General features: G+C 38.4%; 1 protein-coding gene across 2 annotated transcripts in view; it reads right to left on the bottom strand.

Annotated features, from left to right (window-relative positions):
- Nucleotides 1-17,305, bottom strand: part of b4galt2 (UDP-Gal:betaGlcNAc beta 1,4- galactosyltransferase, polypeptide 2) — a 110,590-nt gene that overhangs the window by 37,537 nt on the left and 55,748 nt on the right. For both annotated transcript variants that reach the window (XM_086081759.1, XM_086081766.1), the window contains exons 3-4: nucleotides 8,057-8,175; nucleotides 7,808-7,924 (exon numbers count right to left, since the gene is read on the bottom strand). In XM_086081759.1, the coding sequence (XP_085937885.1) occupies nucleotides 7,808-7,924; nucleotides 8,057-8,175 (236 nt within the window). The remainder of the gene's footprint in view (nucleotides 1-7,807; nucleotides 7,925-8,056; nucleotides 8,176-17,305) is intronic.

Here is a 17,305-nt window from a genome sequence, read left to right as displayed (position 1 = left end):
ACACTTTGGTCAGCACAGCGGGGTCACACAGGTCTCGTGTGTTGATTACCACAGAGAGCATACATCTTAGAATATACCTTTACAGACATTCAGCATGGAAAAGTACAGCTAAATGCTTATTTTTTTCCACCCTCTTCACTATGCATTGTTATTAATTCAACAAAAGGTTTGCAGTGTACGGACATGATTAATTTAGGCGCTTGGAAAGCTTTGTAGCTGTCACGGCAGTGGTCGCTGAAATGTTTGCCCATGGCAAAAACGGAGTATTTGTTAAACTACACAAGATAAATCATGTTTTGTAAGAACTAATTGCTTATTTTCAGTAAGATGACGATTCCCTAAAAACTTCTTTTTTTTTTTTTTAACAATTCTAGTGCTTAAAAACAAGATTGTATTCAAGCACTCCTGCTTGAGAGCTCTTGTAAGATTTTAAATTTCCACAGGCAAGATTCAAACCCAGAACCTTTGACTGTATTTCCTGGTGTGCTATACATCCATTCATTTTATATAGCGTATGTCCTCTATATAGACAAGCACTCACATTCACACATATAGGCAATGTAAAGTCTTCAATGAAACTTCAAGGACTTGGGAGGAAGACAGAACAGAATAGCCAGGATTTGTACTTCGAACCTGACTCCGAGGCAGACACGTTAACATTGTGCTCTACCATACAGCCAAAGATCAAAGTAAAAATCAACTAGTTTAGATAACCCACACAAGCCCATCCCTAAGCAGTTCATAAACTACACTCTGGTGTCCCCCAGGGCTGTGCACTCAGTCCACTAATGATCATAATGCCCAGTGGACTGTTGGAAGTCCTCCAAAACTGTCCTGCGCTCACTCGTGGTTTACACTACATCACGCTGCTACGACCAAGTTATATTATAGCCTTAACTCATGCAGCTATCACCATTAAGTGTTTAAGGTATTTTGCTGCTGTTCATACTTGGGATAGAACGCTCATGGTTTACCAATAGGCCGCATTCAAATTTGAATCCAAACTGTCTTGAATTATTGTTCAAATCGGTGATTTGTCCTTGACCATATTGCGTTTCTACAGCAACGTACTACAATTATAAAATTTTGCTATTGAAAAATGTAATTACAAAAATAGCCCTATTATGCTATACAATTATATATAGAGTCTATATAAAACAATCAAATTAAAAACAGTAAGCACAGTACGTTAACTGAGCATGTCTTCATGCACCATGTGACCATGCATTCTTACACAAGCTCGTTGATTGCGCATTGTTTGTAACCTCAAAACCTCATATTTCAGGGCCTGTCTAAAAACGGAGTATCCGTGCACATTCGAAGCCTCTGGAGACGTCCAAATAAATCACCTCAATCTCCAAATAACGAAACAAAACCAAAAAAAAGGCAGCCACTAAAGAATCAATAACAATATCTCATATCCAACTGGACAAATACTGTAAATAAATACGGGATCAAGAGACTGACAGAGGCATCTGTTACACAGCCAGAGTTATCTTGGGAGCGACCTCGTCCCTTTCACACAATTTTTCACTTTATGCTTTCTTTGTAGCATACGAGTAAGATCAAGCGATTCAAAGCACACCCGCTGAATCGATATGAATCACTCACAAAGACGATATTTAAAAAGATGGGGTGTTTGGTATCGCCGCTGAGATCTTTGCGCTCAAAAAGTAATGGCAGATGACTGTAATAGATAAAACAAGCTCAAAGAAATTTTTTATCAAATGACCTCGCTGCATTATTGAACACATCCAAATCCATCATCGGCGTCCCTTGTTTGAAAAAGCAAATGCCTGCAACTTTGTTGTCAAAACAGTGCATGCCGATTAAACTTTTAGAGCTGGTCTACCCGCGCGCGGCTAGTGCTGATATACTATGTCTCCATCCATTATTGACGTTCTAGCCAAGTGTACACCTCTAGGTAGCGCTAGCAGCTAACCTTAAGATACTCCACTTTGTCTCCCAGCTAACGATGCGCAAGCCAGTGTCAGCAATGTTGCAGCTAACGTTGGCACTGAAAAAATACTTCATTCACCGGATATTGCGATGTACTAGTCAATGTACTTTTGGTAGGGTTAGCTCGCAATGTTCGAAGTGGCACTGATCTGACAGCTAAAAACAAACTAACCATTCAACCCGTGGCTAGCGCTAAATGCTAACAATGGAAGAGGCACTAAATAATCAATTTTACAGCTAAGAAAGTGCTATTCATTCAATATGTGGCTTTTTAGCTAACATTAGCGTTGACAGTGTTATACTCCTCCATCTGACAACTAATGACAAACTAACCAGTGAACTTGCCGCTAGCGCTAACAATAGCAGCGGCACTGAAATGTTAAGTCTAACAATTGATAACGTCTTAGCCAGTTTACCTGAGGCAAAGGTTAGCATCAGTTTCACAGCTAACTCAATGTGCTAGCCATCTCACGGCTAATGATGCACTGGGTCGAGCTACCTGTGGCTAGCGACAGCTAATATGAGTGGTGGAAATGAAATACTCCGTCTTAGAGGTAACGGAACGCGCTTGACGTCTCACAGCTGACAAGCTAGCCAGTGACACTGCATTTAGCGCTATCAGGGGTGGCATTGAAATACCATGCTAAATAAATGTTAACAGCTCAACAAAGACGCTTGCTGTATGCTGACTCAAACGATTCTGAGGAGGTGACACTCTTCTATTAAACAGGCGGAAATGAAGGTCACATGATGTCCCACTTATCCCCACTTTGCTTTGAAAACACATCTCAAAGCCTTCAGGAGGAAATGGCAATAAGTGGGCGACTTATTTCTGAAGCAATTACGACTAACATTATTTTTCCCCCCGTTCGGCACAGTCTGTTATACAAAATGATCCCTGTTGGCAATCTCAAACACTGCGGATGTTATTATAACACGTCTTTTTGTCCTTTTTTTTTTTTTGTATTACAGTGGTGGATCGAAAGATGAACTGCAGACAGAAGGAAACAAAGAGCCACAACAGAACTAATAATACAATGGAAGTGCTGCGGAATATTAAGACAAATGTACAGCAGCACACTTAAAAGCAGACACCGGAAGATTTTGAAGGTTAGTAGCGACACTGAAATACTGCGTCTCATCGTTTAGCATATAGCGTAGCGCAGAAATGACACAGCAAGGACGTTAGCCCAATCTACCTGTGGCTAGGATTAGCAGCTAACAAACAATGGCACTGATGTACTCCATTGTCTCTCAGTGTAGGTGGTGTTAGCAGCTAGCACTAGCCACCCTACCTGCTACGTTGTTGCCCTTCATGCATGAAGGCGCTTCAAACTCCAAAGTCTTGTCAGACTTTAGAAGCATACTTTCCCCAATGTTAAAGCTTGCACTGTACATTGTATTTTGGTGTTCACCCCTCAAGTCTGCGTAACTAAATGATTTTCTTTTGCCACACTTTAAAATATTTTTGGGGAGCGGGCATGTTAAATTATGAATGGCTCAAATATCTTTTCGCTCACTGGTAGTTCACTACGTGTCAAGTTATTTCCCTCGCAAAGGTTGGAAAAAGAACATCAATTCCACCGTGTACTTTCTCTGCGGGATGAAAAGAAAGAAGAGGAGGATCAATATCTTCTCCTACGGTGAACTGCGCAAACGTGCCAATTTTCTTTCCAAACATTTGTTCCACATTTCGCTATCTCTGAGTGTGGTGGTGGGTAGCAAGTCGATAAGAAAAATCAGTCACTTATAATTAAATCGTCTTCGCCTTCATTAGCATTAGAATGAAAAATATGCTAACACCAGATAGGAAAGATAAACCGGAGCATGATTTTAAAACTGACACGCTGGCTATGTTACTTTTCGTGCCATTTGTACACATTCACCATCAACTAAATTGCTACCAGCCACTGTAAAAGGAATTGGGAATGAAAACGTGCAACGACTAAGAACTGTGTTGGACTCCATCGTGGAGATGACTGATTTTTGCTGAGTCGCTCGCTACATAAGACTTTTCATCAGCAGTTATCTGGCACTATTACAAGTTAGTGAGCAGGGTTGGGAGCGTTACTTTTAAAATGTATTCCGTTACAGTTACATGCTACAAAATGTAGTTAGTAACGTAATCCAAGTAAAGTCATGTAACTTGATTACTTTGGATTACTTTCGGATGACTAATACCGCGTATGCTCACGGCGACAAAATAAAAATAAATATCACCACAATATAAGTAATCCCCATTTTTTTTATAAATGTACATTTAGTATGATTACATGTTTTTGTTCCTGTACTGTAACGGAATACAGTTACTTTTCTTTTGTATTCTGATTACGTAACGCCGCTACATGTCTTCCGTTAGTCCCCAACGAGTGAGTTATAAAATGACCCATTTCTACCGCAAGTCCGCAACAGCAACTAGTTAGCTAGTTAGCGATGCTTATACCCTAAAAACCCCCCGAAACAGCTAGGTGCCATTTACATTTCCAAGTGTTAAGTATTTTGTCTTAATCTCTTTCTAGTGCTTTATAGGCTTTTATTACAATCGCCGCATTGAATTCACTTCCCCCGTCGAACGTCGAATAGTAATCGCTGGATGTCCCTGAGCTTGTAATTACCCAGGGTCCCTAAAGTGGTCTAAACATTTAACTGTTTTTGGAGGCGGAAGTGTCGGCTGCTGACCCATTTGGGAGTTCAACAGTGAAAGGAATGCATACTTTTGGCACTCCTAATTTATTATTCACAATTGTTATTTTTTTGCTGTAAACTCTCAAATGGCCGACGGGTCACCACGAAGTGCGTCCGCGGCCCGCCTCGGCTAGCCCGGCCTGGGGCGCTAACAGTACTCATATATAAATATTTTGGGTGCCAAAAAGTACACTGGAAAAAAAAAAAGACTCAGTTGGATTATTTATTTTTTAACGGCCTTTACATGGTGTCTTTTCTTTGGGTTTTGGGGAAGCATTAATTAATTAATTCAATGTGCTTCACATATTTCACAATCAATCGTGTATTAAGGTAAAATGTAACAAAGCATCTCATCAAGTATTAAGGTGTCATAAGAGTTAAAAAACAATAAGATAACGTGTGTACATTTACATTTTCTTTTGGGGCTGTTTCTTGTGTCCTGTATTGGTCAACCACAATGCCGACGATTCAAAAACTGTCCAAATAGATAGTTAACTATTTAAAGACTACAGTTTCTCCAGTCTTTCCTTTGGTCTCTTGAGGTCTCCCTAATTTGTTGAAATTTCGATGTTTCTGGGGTTGGCGAAAGACTCGATAGTAGGTGATGTCTGGTTGGTGATGGATTTCACTTTCCTTTCTTTTCTTTGATCCTTCCTCGGGTCTCCTGGCAACCTCACGACTCTAGCTGGATTCCGAAGTATTTAGTGTAGGTGAACGGTATGGGATTTTTAATAGGTTTTAGGTGAATTAATGAGTACACACTCACACGCACGCACACATAAAATAAAATTAAAATAAAATAATAAAAAAGAGAGAGCAATGATGATGACATGTCAAATCGGTAAAATTACCGAATTACAGAAAAAGAAAAAAAAAGAAAGACCACAGTTAAATTTCCCATCTGGTTGTGCCATCCAGCTGCAGAGATTACATGGGCCAAATCAATAAATATAAATATATGAAGGCGGGATCAAAGTAAAGCTCTGATCTAACGCAGGTTGGCTCGTTCTCATCCGTCTCTCCCTCTGCTTCTGGGCTCTTCTCCAATTCACACGATGAGAGATGATGGCCCCCCAAAAAAACAAACAAACTCTGGTGCAGTCAGCCTGGTTAAAGGGCACGGCCGTCCCTCAGCAATACGTACTCATGTTGGCCAAAACGTCCACAACAAATACAACACGATACTTCATCACTGAGTTCACGTGTTTCAGATTGAACAAACAACGATAAGAGAAACAACCTTAGAGGGATAGAAAAGACCATTTGGCACATCTACAGCTTCCGGGAAAAGAGAACAGCAGCGTATCGAGAGCAGACACAGCCGGGGCAAGCGGGAAAAAAAAAGGTCCGTTCTGCAGGGAAGCGATTAAAGGCGCAGCGCAACGTCTCGGCCAGGAGAGCACGGACACAGCAGAAATCGGAACCCAAAGCTGCTACCCCGGACATCTTGCCTCAGAAGCCTCTCAGTTTTTAATACGGAATATATTCTTAATATTATTACACTTTGGGAAATATTTATGCCATTATATCATGAATTGGCAGTATTAATAATTAATTTACCATATTTTCCGGACTATAATCTGCCATTTTTTTCAAATTTTCCAATGTGACGGTGCGGTTTATGTATTGTTTTTTTTTTTTCAGCCGCGGATCTCGTCGTGCGAATGCCCATGCCTGAGTATATAATTTCACAACGTACGGTATGTATCCGCGGCTTATAGCCCGGCGCGGCCAATATGTGAATTTTTTATAACCCGATGTCGGGAAAATACGGTAATTATTTTTAAAGAAATCATTGATGTACGAAAGCAATCAAATTGCATAACATTATTATGTACTCAATAATATAAAACACTTCAATTTAAAATAGTGCTGTCAAAGTTAAAGCGTTAACTGATTCATTAATCACAAAACATTATCGCATTAATCATGAATTAACGCAGATTAATCAATTTTTACCATAGATTATAATTTAGCGTGACAGCGGATGGTTACGTTTAAGTGTTTGAGCAATAAACATAATTACATGCATTAAAATAAAGCATTTAATAAATGTTTGCGTATCACATTTAGAATATTATTCATTGCATAATATTGGGGAAATTTTTTTCCCATTTTAAAAATATGTAAGTAATTAATTGATTAGAAAAAGAGGAGGATGAGCGTGTGCAGTGGATCAAAAAATAACATTAAATGTCAAAAGAATGAACACATAACCGGTGCTCTTCAAATTTGGCGGGAAAAAAGTTGATAAAAAGCCTTTTTTATGAAGTGATTCTTCTTCTTTCTTCTTTTCCTTTCGATTAATCGTGATTAATAAAAATTCTAAAATGTGATTAATCTGATTTTTAAAAAAATATCGTTTGACAGCTCTACTTTAAAACAATGTTTATAAAAAATATATAGGACTTGTTTGATTAAATTACATAATCAAATAACAAATCATTTTAAATTTGACATTTTTTTGTTTGAAAAATATAATCAACAGTGACAAATTAGGACAATTTACAGGATTACAAATAACATTAAGTTATACGTAACTAATATAATGTTAGTTAAATTCAATTATTCTATTATGTACATTTATTCATTTAACCAAATTTGAGCATGAGCGTATTCTTTCTTCTTGGATTGATTTGAAAAATAAATAAATAAATAAATAAAATATCAAACAATTTAGCCTCCATTTTAAATGCCATCAATTACAAATGAAAGCAAATCTATTTCATACACATGGTTTATTTGTTAGCAATAATCATAGTTATTTGAATACATGATTTCAACATTTGTTATATATATATATATATATATTTAAATATAATTATAATTGTATTCATATTTGAATGAGTATCTATTTTTAAGGCTTTTTTTTCTTTTTCTTTTTCTTTTTTTCCCCCCGCACTCACAATCCCAATTTTCTTTCAACTTTTAGGCATTACCACAAAAAAAAAATAGTCCCATAGACTTAACCAGATACCGAGGAAACAGCGGTATCGACAGGGCGGGCGGAACCAAAAGGTTTGTTCCACAGGGGAGTGATGAAGAGGAAATAACTCAGACGGAAGAAGTATCATTTACGACTAAAACACACACCATTCCAAATCCTAACGGTATAAAAAAAGTCAGGTGAGAGGTCACCCTTTCCAGTTGCGGTGATTCCTACCTGATTGATGATGTAGATGCCGTAGTCAATCTTCTGACGTCTTAGGATGGGGTGGAGGTAGTGAAGCCAATACTTCAGGTGGTTTTCCCGGTGACGGAACGGGATGATGATGGCCACCTTGAGGATAGAACACACACACACACACAAGACGTAATAAGATAAAAAATAATTTTAATAATTGATGATTCTGTCGGTTACTCGATGAATCCGATTTTTCGATTCGAAGCCAGGGTGTCGAAAAACGCGTACCTTCCATCGAGGCCGACAGTCAGGGGGCGTGTAGCGGCCTCCCTCCGTCACGTTGGGGTTCTCTCGCTGCACGCGCTCCATCGTCATCTGGGAGCTGAACTCGATCAACAGGCGGCCCACTGCGGACGCAGCGAGAAAGATGGGAAAGAAGAGAGTGTCAAGCTAAATAACCAGAATGACAAACGAGTGAGATTTCAAATCTTGAAAGTCACATTTGCAGCGCAAAATAATGGCTGGCTTTAGAACACACTTTCTTAAGAATCTCCAAATTCTCTTTGATGTTAGCGACGATGATGAAGCTACACCATATGCTACTCCACAGATTTTGATCATGTGCTGAGGGTTTTCCGATACTAATTATTCATCGTAGAGCGCACAGCCTGGAGCCCGATAATACATCAGAGCATATCATATAAGGGTGTGAATTGCCTCGTAGCTTGCGATTGGATCTGTATCACGATTCATAGGTCACGATTACCGATTGATCCCGATATGAACCTATAAGTCAATTATTGTGATTTTTTTTTTCTACTCAAATTTAGAAAATACTCATCAATAAAATTGTAAGATGTGTATGAAAATGTACTTCAGGCTTATAAACTGTGGTCCACCGTATTTAACAAACAAACAAACAAATCCAATTTTAAGGCTTAATGTTCCATGCTTACATTTTGTTGAATATTTCCATCAAAAATTGATCTTTAAAAATCGATTCGGCTGCATATCGAATCGATACGAGTATTGTGCGCTGTAATATCGCGATATATTGCCGAATTGATTTTTTTTTAACATCCCTAATATCATAGCAAATGCCAACTATGCCCTCTAGTGGATAGAATCGGCAGAGGAGCAATCTGATTGGATGCAGAGTAAAGTCTTGAAAAATCCAGTCAAGGAAGAGGCAAATACACTCAATGGTGGCGTTGGAATCAAAATGACGCAGTCGTGCATACGGGAAAATGAAACAAAGTATTTCATCACGTATTTAAAAGTCAGGAGAGTGGAAAGACAATACGGTAAAGTTGTTAAGAGGGACATTTTCCTTCGGGGCTATTTCTTGTATCCTGCCTTGATGGATTTGCGCATCAAAGCAGCGAAGTGCGCACGTGAGCGCGAGTTAATAATCCACTTAGTATCGACGCGTTTGCCGTACGAGGCCTCGACCAATCGGCGCGCCGGAACGACCTGACGAGTGATCGACCCTAACCGAGTTACATGCTCTCTCTCGCTCTCGATGAAAAGAGTCCCAACTGCCCTCTCTTCATTCACCACCTTCATCCTGTCATTAGTTTTAGCGATATCCTGGAAAATCTTTCAAAGAAACGCACCCAGACATGCTCGAGTCGAGTGGCGGCAATTATCAAGCGATCCAATATTCCGAAAAGGTCATGACAAGAGCCCTATTGATTTTAAATGATAATAATGCAAGGTGGCAAAGGTGCCGCGGTCAAAGGAAGGAAGGAAACGAGTGGCTAGGTAGCTAGCTAGCTATTTTTATCAGAGAGGAGATTAAGGGCAGAAAGAAAATGGTGCACTCCAAATGAGTGGAGACTGTGAAGTGTAATACTGCAGTGTCTGGTACGACTAAGATTTGCCTGTTCTAAGAAAACAGCTTTTATTTAAAAGGAGACTGAGGGCAGGAATAAAGGGAGCACTGTAGCAAAGCAGAGACTGTGGAGTATAGTACATCCGCATCCAGTGCCTAAGCAAAAGTCTAAGTTGATCTATCCTATCTATAAGAGGAAAGACTTTATTCAAAAGGAGATTAAGGGCGGTATGAAATTAGAGCACTCCCACCTAATTGGAGACTATGGGGTATTATACATTATAATGCACAGCAACAGGGTAAGGAAGCTAACGTCTCCTATCCCAAATTTTATTCGAGAAGAGACTTAGGGCAAGAAACATGCAGCCAAGTCGTTTTCTTTTCTACCTTCTCCTGTATTATTTTCTCTAGGGAGACACATTTTAAGAGGCTCAGAGCAGCAAAAAATGGAGCACTGCAGCCACGTTGAGACTCCGGAGCATAACACTTCAGCATCCAGTACCGGAGGCACAGCAACAGGGTAAACTAAGATCCCCTGCATTTACTTTTCTATGGTAACACATTTTGTACAAGGAGAAATAAAACGGGTACTACAGCAAAGTGGAGAACGTGGAGTATAACACTGCAACATCCAGTGTTATTAAACATTAACAAAGGTAGGATGCTAACATCTCAGGCTCTGAGGAGATGGATTTTATCTGAGAGGAGACTGAGGAAACACATTTTACTGGAGAGGAGATTAAGGGCAGCAAGAAAACAGATTAAAAGGAGACTGTGGAGGATAACACTGCTCTGTCCAGCACTAAGGCAAAGCAAAAGGATGTACAGTATCCAATTCTTTCACACTTTAGTCAAAAGAAGATGAGTGGCAAGAAAAGCGTTGCAGCTAAGAGGAGATTGTGGAGCCTAATTGTTCAGTATCAAAACCTAGCGGGGTTAAGATAATGCTAATAACTTATCTTATGAGACAATTTTTTTAGTGGAGAGAGCCAAATAAAAGGGAGTGCTGCAGCCAAGTGGAGACTGTGGCGCAACAACACTGCAGCTGCAACGCACAGCAACACGCACGTTCCTCCTCTCCCTGGCTCTCCTCCGGACAGAGGCCAGAGATCCCAAACTCAATATTCCCTCGAAAATCCCAGAGAAGGCCCGGCAACGTTTGGCTCGTCACTTGGAATAGACGGCAGGCGCAAAGAGACTCCGGGCCGGGCCGCTGCCGCCGCTGATTAACGAGCAGGCTGTCGTGCCATCTCTACGGTCAGATGGCGTGCGGGCGAGCGGAGGACGCGGCGAGGACACGGTGTCACGCCTCTCAAAGGAGGATCAACGCGTTTCGGTTCGAGTGACAATCTCGCACGCGCTCGACTGTACTTGCGCTAAACTGGCTCGTGTGTTTTATGTGAGAGTGGCACTTGATTGACGGCATTACGGAAGGACTATTATTCGGACAGCGTTCAAAATCAGCAGGGTTCTTGCTTGCTCTTGTAGACAAAAATAAAAAATATTGTCATTTAATATATATATATATATATATATATATATATAATTTTGTGTTAAGATGTATTTTTGCAATATAAGAAAATATTATAATTTTGAGGAAAACCCTTTCTGGAAATTTGCTAGAAATACATTCGTATTTTGTGACCCCAAAAAAAAAGTTTAATTAATTGATTTAAAAAGATAATTTTTGCAAAATTGCATAAAAATAGTACAGTATACAGTGTTCCCTTACTACTTCACGTTCCGGTAGTTGCTGCTTCACTCGATCGCGGTGTTTTCTTGCTATTTTTCTTCCTTCCAAGTTAGACTACTCAAAAAAATGTCTTATTTTTTTGGGGGGTGAAATATGTTGTTTTTACAGAAAAAAAACATGTTAAAAGCGCAATGCTTCACTCAGATCGTTCGTAAACTCGGAATGTTGTTCAAATGTGACGTTGGGTTATTCAGAGCGTCCAAAACGAGAGTACTGGAGCCCAGTGCGTCAGGCAGTAAAAAGTAGTAAAAAGTTGAAGAACAAGCTGCTCATTATAGGCTGTAGGGGTGTTAGAAAAAATCGATTCGGCGATATATCGCGATATTACAGCACGCAATTCTCGAATCGATTCGATATGCGGCCGAATCGATTTTTAAACATCAATTTTTTATGGGAATATTCAACAAAACGTCTTACTTAGGGTTAGGATTCACACATTAAGCATGGAAGAATGTTATATTAATGCAACATTAAGCCTTAATATTTTATTTTCGTGCTGTTCAAACATGAAACAGGCTGCAACCTGTTTGCTAAATGCAGTGGCTCAGTTATAAGCCTGAATTTTCAGATAAATACATTTTCATACAAATCTTACAGTGTACATGTACAAGTTTACTGATTTGTATTTTCTAAATTTGATTTAAAAAAAAATCGCAATAATCAATTTTTCAATTTGCATCGGGAGTAATCGGTATCGAATCGAATCGTGACCTGTGAATCGTGATGCGAATCGAATCGCCAGGTACTAGGCAATTCACACCCCTTATAGGCTGCGTTCAGAAATTAACGCGAGTAGAGCATTCTCTGCTTCCCGCAGTACACCAAGACGGCAAAATGTCCGCTTAATAACTATGTTAAATAAAGTTTTTCATTTTTGTTGAAAATGTCTTACCGTAACCAGAATCTTGGCGGATTAACAACGTTTTGGCTCAGTAAATCCTTATTTGGCTGCTGTTAGTACAAGGAAGTACAGCGCCATTATCGTTAAGTAAAACAAACTGTTAATCTATTGTAAAATATGAAAACTATGTTTATTACTAATAAAAGTAGTTTTCGTTTACTTTTGTTACTAATGAAAGTAGTTCTGATTTATTATTATAGATTGTACAACGTTACGGCAACGTAAATCCTTGTCATTCCGGTGGAAGCTCTTCTTTGTCTTCCATTAAGTCGAAGAAATAGCAGTAGTAGTAATAGTAGAAGAAGAAGTAGCAGTAATAATAGAAGAAGAAGTAGAAGTAGAAGTAGAAGAAGAAGAAGAAGAAGAGCTGAGAAAACTTTCTAGTTTCCATAACAAGAATTTTGTGTGCAAAACGCACATTAATCCAGCAGGATTGTACCAGGATACATTTTATGAGCCCAATTTTCTGTCATATTTGTCATGGTTTAAAATTAGGGATGGGCGAGTACCAATACCAGGTATCAGTATTGGGCCAATCAATTTCCGGCCTTATTTCAAGGTATCGGTACTGGCGACTGCAGCCAATAGCGGGCTGCCCTCTTATGGCCGTTTTACGATCACGAACTGGAAATTAGAAGGATAAAAATTGCTATTATTTTCATTCAATTTGAAGGAAAATGCCATATTGAGATATATATCACTGTTTTGGGGGGAAATGTAACTCATTCACTGCCATTGACGGCTATAGACGTCAATAATTAATTTGAACTATTTCTATTTGTTTAACATTTTTTTTCCACTTTCTTAACAAGAATATGAAAACCTAGAAAAAAAATATTGTACTATTAGAACAGATATAAAATTTGTGATTAATCGGGAGTTAACTATTGAAGTCAATTAAGAAATGTAATCACTTGACGCAATTTAAAAAAAAAGAGAAAAGATTATTAAAAATTAGGGGCGTCAGGCGATTACATTTTTTAATCGTAATTAATTGCAGTTAACTAACAAAAGTGGGAAAAAAATTAAACTAATAGAAATAGTTCAAATTAATTTTTGACGTCGAGAGCCGTCAATGGCAATGAATGAGTTAATATATCAAAACTACTAGTGGTATGAGTGACAACTCAAGAATTGAGTACTTGTACTGATATCGATCTGAAGAAAAAGTGGTGTCCAACATCCCTTTATAAAATAAAACTCAAATTAAAAAAATCTCAATGTATCATTTGCAATATGTTCAAATGTAACGAAATGCATACTTTATTGTCAAGTAAAATTCTGTATATCGAGTATTAGCATACCAACTTCAACTTCAAAACGACAATTATAATAACAAAGCGCTAATGGGAGATCTTAATTATTTTTTTTGATCCGGTTCAATCAATAACTTCCCAATTGATTTTGCAGATGTTATTTAATTGTCATGCATGCAATCAAAAACAATATTTCCATCCTTTTCAGCTTTTTGCAGTCTTTCATCTGCTTCTTCGATCGTCCAACGCGGCTTTCGCGGCCTTCTATCCTCTTAACATCATTCGTCTTTGCCGCCTTGAGTGCAACGTGTATGTGTGTGCGTGCATTTACTAAATGTGAGGATTAGCGCCATCCGAGTATCTTTCAGTCACGACATCCCTAAGTGTGTGCGTGCGCGTGCGTTCATGTGTGTGCGTTTTTGCGCGCGCAGGAGCTGCAATACGAGATAAAGAGTTAAAAGCGCGACGGTCCTTCTACTGCCCGCAAACAGCAAAAGGACAAAAAGGGCGACAATCAATAACCACAGATAAGAACGTTGGCTCCTTTTTGTGTACACGTTATCTGAATGTGGGAAGCCGCAATGGCCGTGATTGTTTTATTTTGAAAGGGTGGCATTATGACCACTTGGGCCGTATTGTGAGCAGCCAGCTTTACATCAGAAGACCCATTTCCTATTCTTTGGTTATGATCACACTTTTGGAACCCTGTGGTGACATCACAAGCATTTAACAGAAAAAGGCCAATGAAACATTGCCATGGAACATAGCCATTATTAGGGGTGTGCCCAAAAAAATTGATTCTCATAAGAATCTCGATTCTCATTTAGTACAATTCAGAATCGATTTTAAATGTCCCAAAATCGATTTTATTTAAATTATTTTATACTGTCTTGCCTTTGTTTGTGCGTGCTTTTATTGGGAGCGCCGTTCATGTTGTACTCGATTTGGCCACGTAGGGGCAGTGTGGTTCCACGCGCGGTCTGATACACTGTTAAGTTGTAGCCACATTAGAGAGGAGAAAGAAAAAGTCACGATCAAGTTTTTCCAATAAAAGTTGTTTTTTTTGCAGCGTGGAGCCGTTCTTTCGAGTGATAAAAGTGCCGCGAGCAGCTCGCTAATTAGCGTTAGCGAGTCAGACTGGAGTAGATCATTACAGTTCCTTGCACATCTATAAATTGAAGCAAAAATCATTGTCAATCAAATCATTGTAAACGATGGAAAATCGATTCTGAATCGAACCGCAGGCCCAAAAATCGGAATCAAATCGAATCGTGAGACATTCAAAGATTCCCACCCCTAATAGCCATGAGCCTTTTGTCATCAAAGCAGCTGTGGGAAAAAAAAATACTCGGTCCATTTCATCTGTGCTTGGTTTAACAAACACGAGCGTCTTAAAAGCTCCTAATGGCGTGAATCCATGGGAACGGTATGTTCGCTGATGTACGGCTGCGGCGGCGGCGGCGGCTGCGGCGGCGGCGGCGGGCACGAAACGGAACGAGAACGCGAGTAAGGTGGCGGGAGGAAGCGGGGGAGGGCGTGAAGGAAAGGAAGAAAGAAGGGAAGGAGTGCGGCTGAGTGGCACTTTTGAGATACACAAGCTAACGAAGAGGCAAGACGGGCGCAGCCGCGCCAGCTGCAACGCCCCCGAGAAGACGAAAAGCAAGTTGATGGTAATTGTTTTGAATTTGCTTTGTTGCCACACATCAAGTAAGGCGGATAAAGTGTACGTTCATTTCAAAACAGCAGCTGTTGTATGATGACCAGACACTGAAATTAATAACTTTTTTTTTTTTTTTAAATAAACTCCAGCATTAGTAACTGTTAAGTCAAAATGTGATCTCAAACTATTCAGTTGATGATATATAAAAAAAAAAAAAAGAAGAAAATATTTTATCGTTTTAAAGCTGCCCTTAGAAACAATTTGCCCAAAAATATCTTTACAATAGCCTTTTTATTCATTTTCTATTTATTATGATTTTTTTTTTTTTAATTAGATTAACACCTTAGCTGTTCATAAACGGGAACTCCTGCAAGCCTATGGCCAATAGTTTTCAAGCAAGATTCGGGTTTGAATTCCCTTCCCTCTCTCTTGTGGACGTCATGTGCGCATTGTTTATGTGAAGAAGGGAAAATGCAGTTTAATGCGACCCACAATGATTTACTCGGATGATTGTTTTAGTGTCACAATTCTCTCCACTGCTCCGCTCTTCCAGTCAGCCACGCCCACCTCATTACCCACTCAACTCACCTGGGCGGGCCGCACAGCTGTTTCTAATCAGCCACTCTTTCTCACTCTTTGCCCAGCTGTAACCCGCAAGAAGAATTAGACAAATTTGATGATGGATTTCAATAAGAATTGGAAGAAATGGGATGAAGCATTTGATGATTATGAAGAATTTGAATTTGTAAAAATGTGAATTTGAAGAAGAATTTGAAATGGAAGAAATTGAAGTAGACTAAGAATTTGAATAATTTGACAATTTCATTAAGGATTTCAATAAGAAATGGAAGGAATTGATGAAGCATTTGATGATTATGTAGAATTTGAAGAATTAGAATTTAAAGAAAGTCAAGAATAAAATGAAGAATTTGAATTTGAAGAATTTGAAATTGAATAATTTGAATTTGAAAATGTGACAAATTTCAATAAGAATTAGAAATGTAATTTGATGATTATGAAGAATTTGAATTTGAAGAATTTGAAATGGAAGAATTTGAATTAGAAAATTTTGAAAAAATAATTTGATTAACCTTCCTCTTGTGTTAGCTTTCCGTGTCTTAGATCAGCCATAAAATACCCTAAAAACATTTATTTATCATCCAATTTGTTTTGGGAATTTGAATAATTTGAACATTTTAAAAAAAAAATCAAGAATTTGAAATTTAATAATTTGAATTTGAAAATGTGACAAATTTCAATAAGAATTTGAAATTAAATTTGATGATTATGAAGAATTTGAATTTGAAGAATTTTAAATGTTTTTTTTGAAAAAAATCATTTGAATTTGAAGTAGACTATGGTCTACTTAGTATATATATATAATTTAAATTTATATATATAATTTTTTATATTATGTATTTATATAATTTAAATTTGATGAAGTTGAATTTGAAGAATTCAAATTTGAAGAATTTGACAAAGAATTTGATTAAGAGTTTGAATTTGAAAATTTTGAACAATTTGAATTTGAAGAAGAAAAAAAAACACTTTGCCTTGGCCCTTTCTGCTTTCTGTGTGTCTGTCCCCGTCTGTGGCTGGTTGGTGGGATCAGTCCCTGTTGGAATATTACATGTCCAGGCCCTGGAACCCTTCCCAAGTCTACAGAGACTCTTGGTCTGCACTTGATATTGAACTGTCTTTCTAATAGCCTGGTTTCTGGACTGTCACGTCGGACATTAGAAGTCATTACCAACTAGAGTGATTTGATGAACTGCGTTTGGGTTCGACTCTCACCAGTGACCGTATTTATGCCAAATCCCTTTCCTGAGGCAGCCGAACAACTTGCTATATGTAAATATGATTTCATCATTCTATTGAATAATTCATCATTCTATTGAATAATCGGACAAAATTTCATTTTGCACTGAAGTGTATTACAAACCATTTTTCCCAAATAACTCATTTGCAGCCAAAAACGTATAAAAACCTTCTATTTTAAATATTGCCATGGTCCCAAAAACGTATTTATACGTTTATTATATGTGTGTGTGTGTGTGTGTGTGTGTGTGTGTGTGTGTTTTTACTCTATACAGAAGGCTTTGATGCAGCCTCTGACCTGAAGAGGTCACTTAA

This window comes from Leptonotus elevatus, chromosome 1, assembly GCF_054856555.1.
Source record: "Leptonotus elevatus isolate MCC_2025b chromosome 1, RoL_Lele_1.0, whole genome shotgun sequence".
Classification (NCBI taxonomy): domain Eukaryota; kingdom Metazoa; phylum Chordata; class Actinopteri; order Syngnathiformes; family Syngnathidae; genus Leptonotus; species Leptonotus elevatus.
Note: the sequence above shows the minus strand (reverse complement) of the source record. Positions and strands in the feature narration are given on the sequence as shown.